Source organism: Bactrocera latifrons, unplaced genomic scaffold (assembly GCF_001853355.1).
Source record: "Bactrocera latifrons isolate USDA-ARS-PBARC rearing strain unplaced genomic scaffold, ASM185335v1 scaffold_161, whole genome shotgun sequence".
In the NCBI taxonomy this organism is placed as follows: domain Eukaryota; kingdom Metazoa; phylum Arthropoda; class Insecta; order Diptera; family Tephritidae; genus Bactrocera; species Bactrocera latifrons.
In genome coordinates, this window is record NW_017535086.1 from 15,271 (window position 1) to 36,924 (window position 21,654).

Below are 21,654 nucleotides of genomic sequence, written 5' to 3' on the forward strand. Positions count from 1 at the left end.
TTGATCTGTCAATTTGTATGGCAGCTATATGTAATAGTGATCTGATCTGAACAATATCTTCGAAGATTATAGGTTTGCCTTGGACAATAATCCATTCCAAATTTTATGAATATATCTTAACAAATGAGAGAGTTTTCTATACAAGGACTTGAGTTTGATTGGTCGGTTGTATGGCAGCTATATGTAGTATAGTAGTCCGATCTGCACTATTTTTTCGGATATTGTAGCGCTGTTTCGAAGATATGAGCATGTATATAATCATTTTCTTTACCATGTTGTAGTCGGCCACTAAAACATGAAATGCAGTTTTTATATTTCTATCTTTTAAAATGCAGTTATTTCCCGAAATATACATTACTGCCTTCCTTCTTCTTCTTCTCTACTAAATTTTGTAGCTATGAACTCACTAACTGTAGAAGTATATTAAACTAACTCATATCACCACAAACCAAGCCCCGACACCATAAAATTGCGCTCAGACAAATTTATTTGCTTTCGAATGGCATTGAGTAATCACATACATCTTAAGTTTTCTTGTTTTTGCACGTTTTTCACTCCTTCTTTGTATATTTATGACATAAGCAAATTTATCAAATAATAAAAAAATTTGAATTTGCTAAATAATTCAACAAAAAGCAACAACAACAATAAGAGAAGAAAAAGTATTCGAACACTACGGGCCGACGAAAGTAAATTAAGTATTGTATACGTATGTATGTATGTTTGTAAATGCTAAATAATATGAAGTAAGTAGAAATTATTTCAAACTTGACGAATAAGACTCTATTGAGCGAAAGAGGAATGCAAAAAATGTGAGAACTTGTTTAGTGAGCGCGGAAAATTTTCTAAAAAATTGATAAACCCATACATACAGATGTAAATGAGCACTAAATATGTATATGCTGCAGAGATATAACAACAACAAAAATAAATATTATTGTTGTAGTCGTATAGGCAGCGCAGCATCTCTAATTTTCATTTATTTACAGCAAATATATTTATGAACGTGTAAATGCATGTACATATTTACATATATGTATATACTATGCACATATGTATATAAATATATATATTTATGTAGTATGTGTGAATGTCATACAATGTGCGAAAATAAGTTTTTCTATGAATTGTTTTCTTTTTTACTAGCTACAGCGAGTGGGTTTTGATCGATTTGTTGAGCGGAAGAAAGCAACAACAAAGCGCATTTGTTATTAATTAAGATTTCCATGAATAACTGGCAACAATTTGTTTAATTTTCATACAAATACATTCTACATAAGATATTATATATTTCCTGCTCTTTAGAACATAGTTAGCTGCAAGCTCAACTGGCAGCAAGCTCAACTGGCAGCAAGCTTTGACTCAACAACCGCAAAAGTCTTATCGGACTACTTTTCGCTGGAAACGTCTTTAAAAATAAATTCGTAAATATTTTTGATTGTATAATATTTTATTTAGTACAAAGACTCAACAGAGTGTTTTGTTCGTCAACAAAAGTTCGACAATTAGCTAACTGATAAATTGATAGAATATGATTGTTTTGAATTCTTGAGATTGTATAAAATTATTCCGCCAGATGGAGCTTGTTAAGAAATTCTGCTAAAAAGTAAACGGAGACTGCGGAGAGTCGATTCGGCGGATTTCGCAGCAACTTGTAATGACGTAAGGAATGACTTGACACAGTTTACGTCAAGATCTTAAACTGAAAATGAACAAAACACAGCTTGTGCAAGAACTGAAGCCGCTCGACCTTCACTTTTTAACTTTTTATTAAGTAACTAACTAATCTGCTGAGGGAGAATTTAGAATTTCCCTATATCTAATTCCCTGATTAAATGCAATCATTCTTAATAATCAAATGCCTAAATTATTTCCAGTGAAAGCTTCTCGAACAGATACAATTAGTAATTTACAGAATGAAGTACATACCATATGCATGAATTCACATGTAAGTCTTTATGCAACTACATTTCAACGAATAATCTTAAATATTCGTACTGTGTTGAAATTAACCGCATGAATCACGATATGCGCCGATACGACATTACTGTATATATATACATATACATAACAATGACTCCACAAATGAATTATAATAAAACTAACAAACCACAAAAAAAATGTATAAGAATTCAACTAACCAAAAATGAACATAGAAAGTTAGCTGGCAAACAAAGTGAATAAACAGAGAAATCCCACAGAGAGAGAACATTGAGGGAAATAACCAAAATGGCATTGAGAAGTTTTAATACACTTCAAGCATTGTATGAGCAAAAAATTCATCTCCAAAAATACAAAACTGAAAAAAATCAAGAAAAAAAATAATAGAAATAAAACTAAAATAAATATAAATATATAGAAACAACATGAGATACAACAGCAGCTGTTGTACGCAGCACATTGCGTGTGTTAGAAGATGACTTCAGACAAAAAGCAATTGGAAAAACAAAAATAAATGAAATAAAGAAAAATTATAATTTATTATATATATTATATAATTATAATTATAATTTATTACAATTTTTCATTCAAGAATATAAAAAGAAGCTGACAAAACTCTATATTTTTAAGGTTCATATGTATCTATTGATTCCCTTTTCATAATAATCTGAAACATAAAATTTGTATAGCCATTTATATGATATTACAAGTACAGCACCATTATGAGAACGTGGATTTTTGGTCTAAGCTTTGATTGAAAACAAAGCGATATTGAACTAAAAGTCATCAGAATTTAACAGAATTTTAAGTTTTATTTACAGATGAAATCAAAATAAATATTTTTGGATCAGACGGCAAGCGTTTTGTGCGGAGAATGCCTGGAAAGGAACTGCAGGACAAGAGTATTGAAAAGACGTTGAAGTGCGATGGCGGCTCAATAATGATTTGACATGTCGAGATCTGGCATCGGGAAAGTATTATGGATGGCAGAGGATACATTGATATTTTAAAACAAAGCTTCTTAATAAGTTTATGTTCTACCAAAACAATGGCCACTTAACTCAGAATTTATGTGATAAATTCCAGTAATCAAGATTTTCTCTTTCACGATATTTGTTGAAAATTGCCTCCCTATGTCCTAAATACGCAACTTTTTTTGAATATTAAAGATGGAACCTTATTTCTACTTGAAATGAAAAAAAAAAAAAAAAACTATTTTCAACAAAAAATATATTGTGACAGAAAATTACCCGGAAATTTATTTTAAATTCCCCCGATAGATTTTATTTGAAACAAATGTACTTTGCTAAGTGGTACGACTGTCCTTAATTATGATGCCAAATATGAGCGCGTTCTGTCAACCAGTTTGTTTACAGCAGCTGCTTAAGTCGATACACCTCAGTAATGTGTTGCGGTTTTGACAATTGACCAAAGAATTTGTCTCCAATTTTGTAGTTCTAAACAAATTTTGTAGGCTTCGATGAAGATATACTTCGTTCAGGACGACCTTTGACTTCTTCAACTGATGAAAATATAAAAGAAATGAAGTATATGGAACTTGAAAATCATCAGACCAGTGCTAGAAAGATAGCAAGAGAGCTCAGCATCTCGCGGAAGTCCGTTGGTGATTTTGGTGTTCTTACTCGACTCGTCCTGATAAAGTCGAATCTATTTCAAAAAGAGTTTTTTTGCTGTCGAAAATTATGTACCCTGGTCTAGTATGTATAGTAATATATATTTTACACGACAAAAATATTGTTTAGGCACATTAGTCATGCTGCCAGTATGTCAGACACAATTTCGGAAAACTCAAACTGCAAACTTTTAAGTCGATGAACTGATTTGAACAACCAAACGAGTTTGGTGACATACATTAAGTCATAATGCGGTCGACGTTTTGAGTAATGATGCGGTGTAATAAAAATCTGAAATTACGCACACTTTTTATTATATTATAAGACTTAACCGAATAGCGCACAATTGACAGATTTTTACTCAAAGCCGATAAAATCATATATGATAATCCAGCAAGATCACACGATAACGAGATAATGAAGTATGAGTTTGAGTTGAAAAGACGCTTCACTGCATATATATTGGCCAGGGAAGTAGGAAGGATAGTTTTGTAAAAAGTTTCGATAAATTCTAAAATCGATCATTTTCCCCTAAAATAAATCGTTGATTGAAGTTAAGATATCAACATTTGTTTAAACATTTGTTCAAACAAGATCTGGTTGTCTTTCAAAAACCCTTTGAATTAGATTTTGCGGTAAGTCGGGAAACTAACTGGAAAACTAGAAACCACAAAATGCAATATGCCGTCTAAAAATTAAATTCATCTATTTATGAAGGCCACAATAGGACATTTGTTCGAGAACTCAGTTTGAGTCCGAGATCAATTCCAACGTCGTCTTTTCGTAATTTGAAATCCAATCCTTCAACCAGACCACTACACGGCACTTGTCAGAGAACTCGGTTTGTACGACAGATCACTTCTAACGAGGTTATTAGGAAATATTTCGAGCGCTGACGAACGATGAAAATCGATACTTCAACCCGGTAGTACAAAATAATAAAATATAGGAATATTTACGAAACTCTGGGATTAATAATGTTTTATGAAAATTATGGGAAACTCAAAACCCGTTAACTGTGCGATCAAATTTGGCATGACTGAAATTTCTTGATGCAAAACCTTGTTATATCCCCATTAAAAAAAAAAGGGGTTTTGAACGATTTAAGAATATTAGATAAATTCCGAGTTCATAAGCTAGTTTTAATTCTTAACAGCAAAAGGACTAATCAACTCAAGTTTTGGCACTCTTAATGTCAATATACGTACTTAAAACTGGGCATGACGCAACTTGGGGTGGAACTTTCTCGACAGACTAGTCCAACCGTGTGCGTTTCTGGTTTGGACTGGAACTACCTTGACGGACTTGTCTAACTTTGAGAACACGCGGAGTTACAATCTTAAAAAAAAAAGTTAAAAGTACAAAAAACAAAAAAGCTAAGCACGAAGTAAACTCAGTGCAGCCGCAAAACCATTAGAGATTGCTTAACAGTTTGTCGATTAACTTAACGAATTTCACACATCAGTCGTGCAAGAAAAGCAACTTTTCAATCACAGCTGAGATTTCTGAAAGAAGCAGCGACTAAGAAAATGCAATGAAATGAGAGAAAATCAGTGAAAATTGCAGACGGAAAATATTATTTACTTTTAAAACAACAAAAGTAATTTAGCTGTAAACATGTAAAACAATACAACGCAGACAGTCGTCAGCGCCTTGCAATTGTCGGCCGTCAGCTGACTGGAGGTGCGACGCTTTAAATGCGGTAACGCTAATAGCTTTGTTGTTGCCGATTGTTGGCGTTTAACAACCTCGTTGTCGCTGGCTAATTGAGAGCGTGATGGGCAGAGATGCTGGCAAGTGTGCGCCACTGTGTTAATATGTGTCTGTGTGTGTGTGTATGTATTAGTAATCGACTACCAACAAAAGCAACAACAACAAGTACAACTACCAATGCAGAAAGTAAAATTCATCGTTGCAGCTGCTGCGGCTGCTGCTTTGTTCTTGCCGGTAATGAAGTTATTGATGATTCACGGTGTCAGCCAGCAATGCATGTCTAGCCGTAAATGTGTGTATGCATGTGTGCATGTTGTTAGCAAATAAAAGTAGAGGTATGTACATATGTAGTGAAAAACGCCAACAGATTTTTTGAGTAGCACAAATGCGGGCATAAACCCACTCGCTTTTGCTTTAGTCACGTCATTAGCGTGAGAGTGAGAGTTATTGAGGTGGCGTGTGATTTTTTAACGTTTTTTTTTCAATTTTTTTTGTTTAATTTTCAATTATTCACCTGTTTTCATTTTATTTGATTTTTTATAAATTGTTTACATATAAACGAGATTTATTTATTTACACCGCATCTTAGCTCGCTTGTTGCTTATAATTTCAATGGAATTGTTTTTAAAATTATATCGTGTTAATTTGTCCGAGCGATGAAGTCAGACTTTCAGACAGGTTTTCGAGCTGTTTTCTTTTTTTTTTTTGCTGTATTTTTTTTGCACTCTCTTTTGGAGAAAAAATACATTTGTCAATATCGGATTATTTTTGCATTAGCGGCTTGTCATATACATACATATATACATATGCATGTACACATATATACAAAGCGAAAATTCGCGAGTTTCAATGAATGCCGAACGGGTATATTAGTGATAATATAAAACCTAATTTTGCACATAATGCTGCAATTCACGTCTTTACAATAACCAAAGCGAACGAAAACAGGAAGTAAAATGCTTTTTAATCTTGAATTGTAATCATCAAGTAAATCACATGTTAAAGACTTCGTAAACCTGCTAACTGCCATTCTGTGGTTGGAAATATTCTGGCAATGAGCTGTCCCCAATACAATTAGTATTGCTTATTTAAGTCAAAAAAAAAAAAAAAAAAAAAAAAAATAATAAATAAAAAAAAAATAAAAAAAACATTACTTAAATATCCCTCACACCTGCATTTCTTAAAGCGTCAAAGGATATAAAAAGATCCTTATCTTGATTTTGATTTGTTAATTTGTATGGCAGCTATATGTAATAGTGGTCCGATCTAAACAATATCTTTGGAGTTAATAGGATTGCTTTGGATAATAATCTATGCAAAATTTCATGAAGATACATTGATAAATGAAGGAGTTAATTAGACAAGGGCTTCAGATTTATTGGTTAGTTTGTCTGGCAGTTATGGGATATAGTGGTCCGATCTGATCATTATCTTCGGAGGTTATAGAGTTGTCTCGGATAATAATCTGTGCAAAGTTTTATGAAGATACCTGGAAAAATGAAAGAGTTTTTCATTTAAGGACTTGAGTTTAAATGGTCAGTTGTATGGCAGCGGTATGCTATAGCGCCCCGTTCTGAACATTATCTTCGGAGATTATAGCGTTGACTTGAATAATAATCTGTGCAAAGTTTTATGAAGGTTACTTTTCTATTTAAAAACTTTTCTATACAATGATTTCATATTGATCTGTAAATTTGTATGCCAGCTATATATTATTGTAGACCGCTATTGGAGCTTTTTGGGTTGAACAGGGGTATAAATATATACATACATATATACATGGGAAATTTTGGGATTAAATGCAAAACAAACTTAAGCCTCTTTTTCATGTAAAACGTTAATAAGCTGTTTGTTATTTGTGCGGTTAATACCTCCAAGCATGTTCTTGAACGGATATTATTAGATTTCTGAAACAGTTCAACCTGTTTTGCTGCATTTAATTATAATCAAGAACAAATAAAGCTTTGAAGTGGATTTGATGTTCCGCACTATTTTATAATTAGTAACGGTACATATTTTCTTCGAACTGTAGGAACAGTATAACATATATTTTGGCGATTGGAAGGTACATTGAAGTACAACCAAAATGTAAAACACCGCAAACTTAAAAAATAACGGTACTATACGGCAAAGTAATATTGTATGAAGACTTGTAATATAAAGGACTTTAATCTAGCTGATCTTCTTCGTCTCTACGCTACTTACCGCACTGAGTTTTCAATTCCACTATCTTATAAACCGCAGAATATTGATAGAAAAAATTAAAAATAATAATCGAAGCTTTGAGTCTTTTAAAAAAACTATTAAAATCTTTTAATAGATACCTGTTAAAAATAACTATAATTAGGAGCAAAGTTACTCAGTCTCATACGACAGAAAAAGCACTTGGTATTAGTAACAAATGCATCGGTTATTTTTTAGTGGGTTTTCAAAAAAGTAAAACGCCGAGTTTTAGATTTAATTTTTAGATTTCTGGTGAACATCTTAACTCGCAGACTTATGTATATGAACTATTTCCAAAATATTTAGCTTTGTATTTCAATGGAGCTACCCGGGTATATGACAAAAAATTAAGTACATATGTTTCTTTGAGAGAATATTTGTTTTAGTTAAGTTTTTTATTCCAAAAGTGAGATTTCCAGTGAGAAGCATTAAAGTAAACCAATAATTCAAAATGTTTTCAAAACTGTCGGCTTAAGGTAATTGATCACTATCGAAACAAGGATTGCACGATGTTAATTGGGAAATCTTTTATGCCGCTACAACAACAACAATAGCTTGATGTTTTAATATTTTCAACTCAGCAGCTTAAGAGACTTTGAACTTGACTGGAAAGGACCATTAATGCGAATTTAGAAAATTTTCAAAAGCATTATGAATGATCTCTCTTCTTGTGGCCTACTGAGGAGAGGATATTATTCGCAACACCATCACCCATACACGAAGACCGTGGAGAGTCGTTTCGGCGTCGTTTTCAGAAACTTGGACTGAAATACTGGCGTATTTTACGTCGAGATCTTAAACTCAAGGCCTACAGAATACAGCTTGTGCAAAAACTGAAGCCGGTTGATCTTCCCAAGCGACATTGGTTCGCTTTATGGGCTCTAGAAAAGTTCCAATAAGATTCCGACGTTTTCGACCCAAATTTTGTTCAGCTATGTAGCCCATTTCTGGCTCAATGGGTATGTAAACAAGTAAAATTTCTGACATTTCATTCAGAAAAACAACGGAGGTCCGTATTTCTTCAAAAATGATTTAATCAATGGATTTATTGAGAGAGCACTTCGGTGAACACATAACTTGCCGTTTTAGGCCGGTCGATTGACCACCAAGATCGTGTGATTTCCACTGTCAGATGTTTTTCTATGGGTATACATATGAAAATCCGATTCAGACTTTGGAGCAAAACATCACGCGTGACATTCGCCAATAACCAGTCGAATTGATCGACCGATGGGCCATCTGAGACGTAGCCACAGCCAACATTTGAAAACATAAAATGAAATTAGCATTGCCCATTCAATTTAAAGTTTCTGTGTTGTTTCTTTAAAAAAGTATGAAACCTCGCTTACGCGGTTATAGCCGAGTTTACAACAGCGGAGATTGTTTTCTTCTTTGGCTAGTCCCAAACTTAGCGCCCAACTCTGAGGATTGGAAAGAAGCAAGCACAAGAGAAAAATCCCCACTCCATACATTCCAAATAAATAAAAAATACCAAAATTGATTTTTACTTAACAAATGACCTCCTAAGGCAAATTTTTTTTTATTTTATTAGAAATCGAATTTTTAAATTTTCTAAATCATTGCATAATTACATTATATAAGAAATATGGAATTTTACACATTATATATGCATATATATATATACATATATACGTATATGTATGTATGTATTTAGCTCATATTGCTTTTTATCGATTAGGTAACACCATACTAAACTGCTACATAAGATGTACTAAAATTTAAGTTTGCTTTCATACAAATTAATTTGCTTGTTTTTTTGGTTTTTCCATTTTTTTGTTTTTGTTTTGATTTGTTTTTTTTTTCGTCTTTACCAAATTTACAAAATTTAATAATATCAAATTAGCATAAATGTAGTAATGTAAGTATGTATGTATATTTATTTAATATAATATGCTATAAGTACTTAAGTATAATGTTTTGGTCGTAATTGCTACAAATTTAATTGGCGACTACTAAATTTAATGCTTAACATAAACATAAAGATGACAGGAAAATCAAAAGGAAATCACAAAACATTTGCTATTTATACATAGAGAATACGCAAATATTTATAAAAAAAAAAATATTATAAAATTACATATGTATACAAAATTTGGGGAACGCAGTAAAAATGCACACAGCTGTGGAGTATGCATACAATTATTTATATACATATATGGTACGTTTTAGATATACATGCATATGAACACGCGCTGTTGTTGTTGCTGTTGTTGCGTAGCAGGCGTGATATTGTTGCTGTAATGCGTTTATGCATATTTTACTAAAATTTGCTATTAACAAGCTAATTGTATGCAGCTAACGCAGCTAGCAAGGAGAACACAATAAATATAAGGTTGTGTAGGTAATTGACTTTTCACTTAAATAACACAGTTGTTTTTGTTATCATGTAATCCATAGAAATCACATATTTAGAAGCTACAACAAAAGATTCAAACATTTTCTTTCAATAAATTTAATATGCACCAGCTGCTTTGTTGTTGTTTTTTGTTTTTGTGTTTTTGTTGGTTTTTTTTTTTTGTTTTTGTTTAATTTTTATCATAAATATACCATAATAACAACAAAATAAATTATGAATATATGAAATTAGAATTTGCTGCTGAACGCAAGAAAAACGTTTGTTCCAACAAGGCCGCCACATTTGACACAAAGCAAAATTATGCCTTCTAATTTCGCACAAAACAACATAAATAAAAAAAAAAAACGATTTCATCATTGCACATTTCTGTGTATAAATTGCTTTAGTCATCGCTTTAACCAGCCAATATTTGTGTACCAACAACAATAATTGTTATTTGCGATAATATTTTATTTATCTTTAATTTTATTATTTTTATTTCTTTGACTACTTACCAACGACAAAACAGTTAGCTGTCAAGCAGTTGCTACTTATTGGCGCATATGCTTTATTTCTAATTATGTTGTTGGTTAGTTGGGCGCTTGGGTGGGTGGCAAGGTTGGCTTGTTGGCGGTTGGTAGGTCGCTAGCGTTTGTCATTGTACATTCCTTTTGTGGCGATGATCGTACATTGATTGGCAGCTTTTGTTCTTTTCGATTCAATATGATATAAAGCGAAGGAGCCGCAAATTATTTATGAGCAAATATGTATATTTTTCGCAAACGAGCCTGTTCGAGGCGCATTTATGGCATTTTTTCGATTTTCTCAATTTATCTTTAATTTATTGCGTGCAATTGTTAGTAAAGAGGCGGCTTAAATTTTGCTTGACGTGCATTTCGCTTGCCTTACATTTTCAGCGTACAAAAGTGCATGCGCTCTGTTTGCTTTTTATGGTTGTTGTTGCTATCGTTTAAAGTGCAATTTGTCGGGCGGGCGGTCGGTCGGGTTAGTTACCGCGTTATGGGTGCTGCTCATAGTTAAATTAAGGGTGCTTGAAGGTGCGCTTAGTTGTAAACTATGTTTTTTTTTTTTGTAGTTGCCATTATTTGTTTTTTGCATTCCCATTTGTGTGTGTGTGTGAGAGGTACATAGGTGTTTGTAATATGCTTAGCATTGTTTTAATTTTTTATTATTATTTTTTTTTTTTTGCATTGAAAGGCATACTCCCATTCGGCTTCACATGACAGTTGTGACATACAAAAAATACAATACATATGCAAGTCGGCGGGTGTGGCATCCGCAAAAGTTGTGAAATTTCAAAAAACAAAATATTTTTGGGTGCGTGCACTCGCTATACGTCTACATAAATGCATTCATAAAAGCTACAAGCTTTGCTTAGTGTTCTATTAAAAAAGATCTACCAACCGCAAGCTGCTTTGCGTTCTGATCGCTCATGTGATGATGACGTGATATGCAACAGTTGCAACGAAAAGTAGGCATACTTATGTATGTACGTACTCATGCGTGGCTAAGAGCTTACATAATTTAGGCAGGCGATTCAAAGAAAACAATAATATTAAAGTTAACTAATTGCAACAGCAGCAAATGTGTATATTTATTATGACTTTTTTCCATTATATCACTTTTGCGCTAGTGTTGCCAAATTTAAGAAGTGTATATTTAATTTACTCAAATAAAAAAAGTACAGATAATTGTGATGTTGTTTGCATTTGGCAGCGGTTTGTGAGTTTTTAACAAAATTTATGCACATAATTTGAACAAAGTATAAAAAAATATTAAAAAGAAAATAGAAATACAAATAAAGAAGTTAAGAAAATATATAAATAAAAAATTATTTTAATATTAACAATAAAAAACAACAGGCCGGCATCATGTTGTTGTGGTAGCAGCAAACAGTTGTTTTTATGTTAGTTGAGGCAAAACGCACAAATGTACCCATGCAGTGTTAATAATCCAAAATAAAATTTGTTATAGTTGTTAGTCGGTTTGGTTGGTACATTTTTATTGTTGGCATGCAAAGTGTGGAGTTATTATAGTTGTTGTTGGTGTTGATGTTACGGGTGAAAGTGTTCCCATTTGATATTCAATGTTTTTTGTTGTTTAATTTTTTGTTTTGGTAATTAATTTTAATTTTATTTTTTAATGCGTGTTATGTAAAACAACGAACGCATTGTAAAGTTGAGATTGCGAAACAAAAGTAAAAAAGAAGGAAAAAGAAGAAAAAATAAACAAAAACATATTGTGAGTATTACGAAATGATTGTTATATAATGAGATATGTGTTAGTGGTAATATTACCTTAGGGTACTCGTATTATGTAAAATTAAATATAAATACTAGCCAAGCATAAAATAAAATAAAATTGTGTTTAAATAAGAATAATAATTAGGAATAAAGTAAAATAAGATACTCATAATAATAAAAGTAAAGTAGCGAATGCACTTAATTTTTAAAAGTAGTTTTATTTATAATGCGAGCACAAGTCGATAAAAGTGATAAAAAACTATTATTATAACAGTTTTTAGCTAAATGAGATCTATTACGCTTTCAAATTTGGCTTGAGTTAAGCTTAAGCACACACGATTTTTATATTCGACAACTTTAAACTATTTGAGAAAATATTTTATAAAATGAAAAAAAAAAAAAAAAATGTACATGTCTTTAGATCAAATTGTGAAAATGATATAAGAAAACATTTATATAAATTCTGGTGTTTTGAAAAACCATTTTAACACAACTTCCTGCTACTTTCAAACAGCTTGTAAGCTTTTCTCAAACCTCAATTTGCTGTAATTATGTGTCTATATATTATATTTATTACTTCACATGTTATCGCGCTATGCAACGTATCAACGCGCGTGCTTATCACAATAAAATAAAAGCACTTTGCAAAAATTATCACTAACACATAAATATACCAGCAATCGAAAGCGTAATCTTATCTACACATAACTAAATAATCAAACTATCAAACTGTAAATGAAATGGTGGAAAAACTCAAGTGATTATTTTTGCGTTAAATATACAAAAACAAATACATACAAGTATCTATCTATGTAAAAGTGTACCGGATAACAATAAATTAAATAAATCTTCCGAAAACAAACAAACATTAATTTTTAATAAATTGTCATAAAGTCTTATTAAGTGTTGCATTTTAAGTTAATATTTATATTTAATTAACGCTACATATGTATGTATGTATGTATGTGTTTTTATATGAACGCGTGCACAACTGTGTGTGAATGCACTTTTTACATATGTGCAAGTATGTTGTGTGTGTGTTTGTTGCTGCTTTGTTGAATATTACTTTGCTATTTTTACTTTACAGTTAATTGTTTAATGTGTGTGTATATGTTTTTATTTTATTATTATTTAACGACTTTAATTTGCAATTTCCATGCAATGCAATTCAATTTTCATTCAATTAATTTCATTTAATTCACTTTAGTTTTCTATATATATTTTTTTTTTATTTCAATTGAGTTTTCCAATATATAAAGAGATTTCTATATAGAGAGATTATATGTTTTTAATAAGTAAATAGTTTTTTTTTTTTTGTTAGTTTTAACTTGTTTTTTGTTTTTGTTTTAATAATAAATTGTTGCTATATAAGAGTTAACTAGAGAAATATGCAATAAGTTTGTATGCATGTAAGTAAATACATAGCGTGTTATTTTTCTTATAATACAAATATGAGATTTCGAGGAAGTTCAAACTCATAATAATTTTTGTTTTTTTGTGTGTAAATTCAACTGAAAATTATGTGAAAACGAGCTATTCTTAAAAATGTTTGTAAATGCGCTCTCAGCGTCGATTTTGCTTAATAATTTTTAATAATTATAATTTTTTGTTTGTTTGCTTTGCTTTTGTATTTATACTTTACGCTTAAAAGCAAGTAAAATGAAAAGACCTTCAACTGATTTGTGACTAAACTTTTAACCGGAAATTCTTATCAACAATTATGAAGGGTTGGAAAGTACAATAAATAGTTCTATGTTTTGCTTAAGTTGGTTTATTAATGTTTATGCTGATTTAGTTTATAATTTTTCTTTTGGCAATTTAATGCATATTTTTTTCTTTATTTTAAGATTTGCCTTTTCATTTTCTCACTTTTTGCATTTTTCTTTAGTGTATATATATTTTTTATATGTTTTAAGTTGTGGTTGCTTCGCATTATAACAGTAATCAATAAGATTTCATAATATAGCAAATACATTATAATTATATGTTTTTTTTAGCAATTAATCATTTCATTAGGTAATTAAGTATGTAATAATTCACCAAATAGGCCGCAAAGGCAGCTTACAAATTGGCGGCATTTACGGCCGCATGGCATTACTATTCGGAAACTCTTATCGCGCTTTTACTCCCGCTCTCTAATGTTTGCCAGCAGCAGCCAAGCCAAGTTGACCGCTGTTGGTTATATTTTTGAGGCTTTCAAAACATTTTACTCGTACTACGAGTGTGCGATGTAAGAGCTAATAACTAGTTATTATAATTGTAATTACTTTCTTGTTGCTATAATTTTTTGTTTTAACTATATGTATGTAAATAAATAATAAACATGTAGTAGTAATAATGTAATTGCGTTTACACAGTAAGGCCAAGATATGAAGCAACTATGAGACCCAACACAGTCAAACATAACAGGATCATGATCTTCTTTCGGCGCGCCTTGCTCTGATATTTAAGCGCCTTCTTTGTGTCTTGCGTTGCCGTCTGCACATAGTCCATAGCATGCTCCACATGATATTCAATGCGATCGATCATCTCGCCTTGCGACTCCACCAACATAGCCATATCCATGAACATGTCGTGTAGTTCTTTGATCGATGTCTCCAATTTCATGATATCAGCATGACGAGCCTCTATATCGGCCAGCGTTTGTTTGGCCTGCTGTGTCTCCATGATAATGCCTTGAGTGAATACTGCTGGGTTGCCTTGCTCCAACATGTCTTCCAGTTCTTCGCTGGTCGTTGCACGTCCGGTAATCTCCAGCTGACGTTGTATTCTACCTTTGCAACGCTCTCGGTAATCCGTTTGCGTGCGATTGTATTCTGTCATCACCTCGACAAATTTTCGTGATAGCGTTGAATGTTGTGTTTTGCGTATACGCAAATCGGCGGACGATTTGTTCTGCTGCTCTTCTTGCTCGATATTTTGTTCGATGCTTTTTAGCTTGCCACGCACACGATTTGCATTCTTTTTAATATCGGCCATTAAATCCTCAAGCTCCTGCTTGGTTTTCTCATCTGACTGAGGGGCGGAGAGTATAGCTGAATGCTTCTTTTTCACTTCCTCGACATTGTCTTGCACGCGATCGATCATGCCACGTATCTCTTCCACCTGCTTGAAGAACTCATCCATGTAAGAATCATGGGCATCCACATTGACAGCCACTTCCTCGGACTCTTCGTCGTCGGATTGGGCTGCGTGAAGTGCGGCTAATCTGTCTTTTGTCATTTTGCAGCTTTATTTATTCAAAAACTGAGGTGTTTAAAATAGTTTTTTTGTGGTGCGTTTTTTTTCACTTAAACACTTGTTAAGCTAGTGCGTATGCCTTGAACTTTTTTTTAAATTTGTATTCTAATTTTAACTTTATATTAGCTGACTTATTTTCGTTGACTTATTTTGTCGTTCGTTGGCTTTGTTGAGCTAAATTTTAATTGGTTTTTTTTCAAGGGACAGGTATATAGCTTTGCTCAATTTCAAGACGTTTTTTATGATTTTATTTTTGTGGCAGTTAATGCTCGACAGAAATTCTAATTTATCCTATTACTTATTTGTTTCAAAATTATATTAATTCAATTTTCATATAATACTTTTGCGGAACTTGACACCAGCACAATAGAAATTTTTGCTTTTCTTTTATACGCCAATTCGTTTTTGCTTTTCCATTTATCACTGCTAATTTTGTCGGTCTCACAGCGTACTTCGTGTGTGCAACACTTTCCACGCCTGAATTTTTTTTGCGGTGGTGGGTGGACGCGGGCGGTTGTTTGTGGCCCGTTCGTATGACAATTATCGATTTTTCCTTGCGAAAAGCGAACGTTTTCGACCAACCGCCGTACCGCTGTCTTGATAATAGTTTTTGTTTTAGGCGTTGCTTTTTGATATTTCTGAATTAAATTATTGACTTTTTTTCTTATTTTTGTCACTATAAAACTGCCTCTTTGATTGTGCTATATATTGCAAGTTATTGTTGAGAGTGAATATTATATCAGCATACGAATTTTTAGCATTTGTTTTTTTCACGTTGTTAGAGGGGCAGAATGGATTTAAACGTGTGTGTATTGGTATGTGTAGCGGGTGAAGGCAATGCTCATGGTCAACAAATTCAATTTACTGCGATATCCACAACGACACTCAACAATAATTTGGGCGACATTAACAACGACGACGATAGCGATAGCTTAAGCGACAATAGCAACGGCAGCATGACTCACTTTCTGCCTCACTTTTGTGTGTTATTTTCGTATTCACAGATTATATGTAGCTTTTTTAAGTGCTAACAGTTGTATTTTTTATTAAATATTTTATATAAGAATTAAATTATATCTTGAGAGTTGTAGCTCTTATATTATTTTACATTCACAAATTGTAAGCTTTCGAATTTTTTGCTTTCCTTTTTATAAACACCTTTTATAACCAGCACTTGGAGTACTCAATGGTATAATTTAACACACGCGCAGGGAGAAAAATTGTTGGTATCTGCTGTTGCGTTCGCTGTTTATGATGACGATGAAGGCGATGACGCTGTTGGACGAGCACAATGTCGAAAATGTAGCTTATCGTTGAAAGTTTCCGAACAACAATAGAGAGGGGTGGGTTATGATGGCAAAAATCAGCGCAAATTGTTACTAGAACGCCAAAGCAGCTATGAATGAGAGTGGATTGGATTTTGATTGTTGGTAGATGGTTTTTGTGTATCGGGTTTTCTATCACAATGTTTTTGCTTCTTCTTTACTTTCGTTATTTAAATTCTTTTATTTTCCACTTTTAGCACATATATGGGACTAGTATTCCCGAAAGTTTTCAAAAATGTTTCACAAATTATAATATAACTTTATTTTTGAACTAGTTTCTTTCCATATATGTGAGTAGCCTTTTTAGCTACTCCTATTGTTGTTGTGTGATTCTCTTTAGAAGCGTATAAAATGAAGAAAAAATCGATTTTTGCTCACGGTCTTTTTTACAACCGAACGCGTACGCGCGCGGTTACACCGTTTATGCGGCGGTACGATAGGGCAGGTTAAATAGAATGCAGACGCTTTAGGAGTAGCGTGATAATCACTTTGTTCACTAATTTTGTAATTTTTTTAAACAAAATTGTATTTCACGAAAGAATATTCCGTTTGTGTGACCCTCAATTAATAAAAAGGGCCAGTGTCAGCGTTGACTGATTTTCTTTTGGTCACGGTTTATAATGCACGGACGTCCGGAAAATGCTCTCGACGCTTTGCTGGCTCTTCACAATCTAATGAAAGTAACAAGAGCGCTGCTGTATGAAACTAAGACTGCATCGGTATTCACCCATACACGAATGTGGAATTCGTACGCTCGTGTGGATAGTCTCTCTAGTGCGTTTGCGTTGTATACATCTTCCATCGGGGGAGGCACAAGCGTTGCACTCAGCGGTTCATCTTTTGGAGGCTATACTCTCTGCTGTTGTTGTCACTATTAGTTGTCCAACCTAAGCTGAACTTTCCCGGCAATTTTTCACTAAAAAATTGTAGGAGCATTCGTTAAATTTGGAATGTTTTGTTATTATCTTTTGATTTACCAGCATTATCGTTGATTACACACTTTAACTCTCCAATATTATTTTCCTTATTTGACAGCTTTTTAATTATGCATTAACCACTTATTCGCTGTATTTCGTTTGACAACCACTTTTTATTACGTCAAAGGGCGCAAATTAAAACAACACCAAAAACTAACATAAATACCGTATATGTCGAAATCGGAATCGATGCAAAAATATTTACTTCTGTTTCCAAATTTTACCTATTTAGATAAATAATTACGATTGGAAAATTAAGCTCAAAACTTATGCATAGCAAAATTGAATAAACCAATTCAGAAGCAATTCACTTATGCTGTAGTTTTGTGTTGGCACTTTTGACATTTCTCTTTTGACTATTCGTTGTCACGTAATGAAATGTCATTTAGCGTAATAAAGAGTAATACCACTTTTCAGAAAAGGGAGAAATTTAAGCCACAAAAGGTTTAAATTTTATGAATGGAAAATGTTTCATTATATAAAAATTAGTATAGTTGAATGTACATAAATTGGCATCCATATACTATTGTTGCAATCCTAAGAATTTTCAATTATATTATTTTTTAGTATTAACAGTAGCGATTAACAATATTGTCTTGAGATAATGAGTTGGATATAGAATTTTTTTTTTATCACGCTACAAAATATATATCGATATTTAAAGAAAAGATATGGTTGTATAAGTGTTTGGAATACTTTAGATCTTTACTTTGCATTAAAATTTCATTTATGCACAGAGAAGTACTCACTTTACACGAATACCATTTGTTATCCCATTGGCATACTGCATATCTGCACTGGCTTCATATCATTTGAATAGTAATTAGAAATACTTGGACTTACCGGATACTTTGTTGTCAGTACTATCCCACATATCTCATCACCGACGAGAAACTGTTCACCCAACATTGCCATACAAACATTTTCCCACGCTCGATCAATTTTATTCTTTCGTAAACGTATTACCCACTGGCCACCTTTTGTGTTTGCTGGATCCTCCCACATCGGTTTTATGCCCTGTTTAAAGAGGCTTAATTCCCGATAGGGTTTCAAAGCTGTTGGCCGTATAAGATGCGAATACAATGACCACCATTGTTGTACACTGGCACAGCGTCCTACAACATGTAGTGATTTGCTATAATCCGTGGCACGATGTGTCCCCTTACGTGAGAACCAAAGGCAATATGTATGCTGCAGCCGGTTCTCATTCGGCCCAACTTCTAAGGGTGGCAGTTTATCTACATCTATTTCATTTTCCATGTCACTGTCATCGCTGTCAGCCAGATCTGGCCATGGTTTCCTGTGAAATATATAAAATGTTTTAGTAAAAGTTTAATGTTTTGTATATATTGTATTTTCGAAAAACCACTGCCAATTACAACTTGTTTTGTTTTAAAACAAATGTTTCGTTGAGTTGATTATTGCATATTTGTATTGTTTATACACAAAACTCTAAGAAGTAATAAACTTCAAATAACGTATTATTCTTTCAATGCAAATGCGCTATAACCACAACTCAGTGGGTGCCATATTTAAACATTTCCAATTAAATTTAAATTATACAGAAATTTAAGTAATGTAAATAATTAATTAAAATCTATTATCCGTTTTGTTGTCTATGCTATCATTACAGAAATTGTGTCAACGTCGTCCTACGAAAACATAACCTAAACAATAAGCGATAACACGCGAACATTTGTTTATATTCTCAACAGTGTTTGAATGGACAACCGATTCCTTATTTTAAGTCATGAGACTTAAGAATAAAAAACCGTAGCAATTTTTATATATCATATGGAACGAGTGTTGGTTGTAGCAACTGTTCTTTAAACGTCTAAAAGTTAGCTAACACACAGACGCAGCACTTACGATTCGTACTGTTTGGCTGGCATTTTGTCCATAACTTGAGTATGCAGTGTTATTGGAAGTTTCAAGATGTCCGTTGACAATTCGATGGGCTCGAGAGTATTGCGCCAAGTGTTTGGTGCGCCAATAGGTTTTAGCTAATTGCTTGTTGTGTTGTTGTCAATGCTTTGCAGTTAGTGCGCCTACCGCTACCACTGCCAGCAAATTATCCGTGTAAATCACTGCTACAATTTCAGCGAAGCTTCTCGTGCTTTTATTACGCGTTATTCACTACGTATCACAGTTTTCCGTTGAAAGCGCGTTGTTTATACGTTACGATATCTTTTTATTGATAACTTTTAATTAATAATAAAAGTGCAAATGGCCAAAAAATCCCAATAGTTTTCAAAAAAAATTCCTTGCGATTGTATCTGAGTTTGCTTTTAAATAAAATCTTATAAATTGTCAAAATTTGACATTCCCTTTTGTGTAACAACACGTTGAATTCAGATTAGAAGGCAGACAAGGTTGCAGTAGGCAGGGTTCACCAATCAGTTTAATTCACTTTTCACTTAGATTTTACATTAGTAGAAATATCGAAAAAATTAAGAAGAAATATAAAAAATGTGTATTAAATTAATAGGAAAAATTGAAAGGATATTAGAATAATAGAAATTTAAGAAATTTATGTTAACTACAAATTATTGCGAAAGCTTGTGACGTTGCGTCAATATATTTTTCTGGTGTGGTCTGCAGTTACATCATTTGTTTTCGATATTTATTTAAAGAATACTTGAAAACTTCCTGGTGACTCTAATAAAAACTGTATCTAATACCATATTCAGACTGATAATTTAAAAGATTAGATTACATTTACCGTGCGATTCTGTACTGTGACACAGTATCAAGTCTCTAAATTTGACAGAGACAATTTTTGAGACTTGAGACGATTTTGCTATTCTGTAAGTGATAGTCACAAACTCTATTACATTTCATTATTCAGAGATGTTTTTATACTTGAATGGAAATAAATATGTCGATAACAAATATTAAATTTTCTATAACATAGTCAAAAAACATAATTATCAGTAAAAACATAAATATATGTTCACTTTGTTTCATAATATTAACGAAATTTATGTAAAATTTATTTATTTTTAACCTTTTCGAGTTTGAGTTGCTTACAAAATATGCAATCGATTAATATCTATGATGATCTCTATTCAGTATATTCRAAATRRCAGACACGAGTTCTTTTTGGTTTTGTGACTTGCTAACTACCAGGTCTCAAATTTGAGGCAATATTTTGAGACTAAAGCTGGAGACTGTTTAGTGAATAGGAGCTAGTCAGAAATTAAGATTTTACCACAAAATGTCTCAAATAGAGACTAGAGACTGGTTATAGAATCCCGCTATTAAGCATTTCATAACCCAACAGTGTTCTCACTGCCGTTAGAAAGATCAAAAAACAGCTGTTATTGTCATTCAAGAATTCACATCGCTTAAATTTATCAAAAGAAAAGATTGTCGTATAGTATTTTAAGATAAAAGCCGTAATTTTTTAAATATTTTCAATATAATAGAAATAATGGATGCATTTTTTCGTTTGTTAAGTCGATTTTCAGATGATATTGGATTCATTGCCTTAAAAAAAATTTTTTGTTTAAATTTTTTCCCTTTGTTGTGTCTAAATCAGCTGTGATAATGTAATAGATTTTCAATGCTGCCAAGTATATGGCGCAAAATCACAGTGCACAGAGCGATTTAGCGTGGATCAGTTTCAAAACATTTCGATGAAGTGATTTTGAACTGTCATTTTTGTATGGCGAAGTCTTGATAAATTTATAAGATTAGAGGGATAAACCACTCAACAGCCGAAATCACAAAAAGTGTCGGTCTAAACATTGTATAAGAGACTGCTTAGCTCCGAAAATTTACCGATGCACGAATTTCCCCAGCCCCAATTCATATAGCGAGTATACATATAATGATTTTCCTTATTCCAGCAGGCCTTATGCCAAATAATAGGTTGTCAAAAAAGTCTTGCGGTATTTTCGCTAGTTGGCGCTGAGAGCGCGTAGTTCTAGTTTTATTCGTCACATCGGGTCATGCTATACCTTTTTGGAAAGCTCATTT

The 21,654-nt window shown here is 32.6% G+C and overlaps 1 protein-coding gene and 1 pseudogene across 1 annotated transcript; both read right to left on the reverse strand.

The window, feature by feature from the left end:
• Positions 1 to 10,359: 10,359 nt before the first annotated feature.
• LOC108966487 (syntaxin-1A) lies at positions 10,360 to 17,950 on the reverse strand. The gene is made up of 3 exons (XM_018929418.1): positions 17,674 to 17,950; positions 14,485 to 17,612; positions 10,360 to 11,517 (listed from the first exon to the last, which is right to left on the reverse strand). Exons 2-3 carry the CDS (start codon positions 15,351 to 15,353, stop codon positions 11,502 to 11,504), a joined length of 885 nt encoding a protein of 294 aa, XP_018784963.1. The 5' UTR covers positions 15,354 to 17,612; positions 17,674 to 17,950; the 3' UTR covers positions 10,360 to 11,501.
• Positions 17,951 to 18,441: 491 nt separating this feature from the next.
• On the reverse strand, positions 18,442 to 19,955 carry LOC108966478 (annotated as a pseudogene).
• Between the last annotated feature and the right edge of the window lie 1,699 nt (positions 19,956 to 21,654).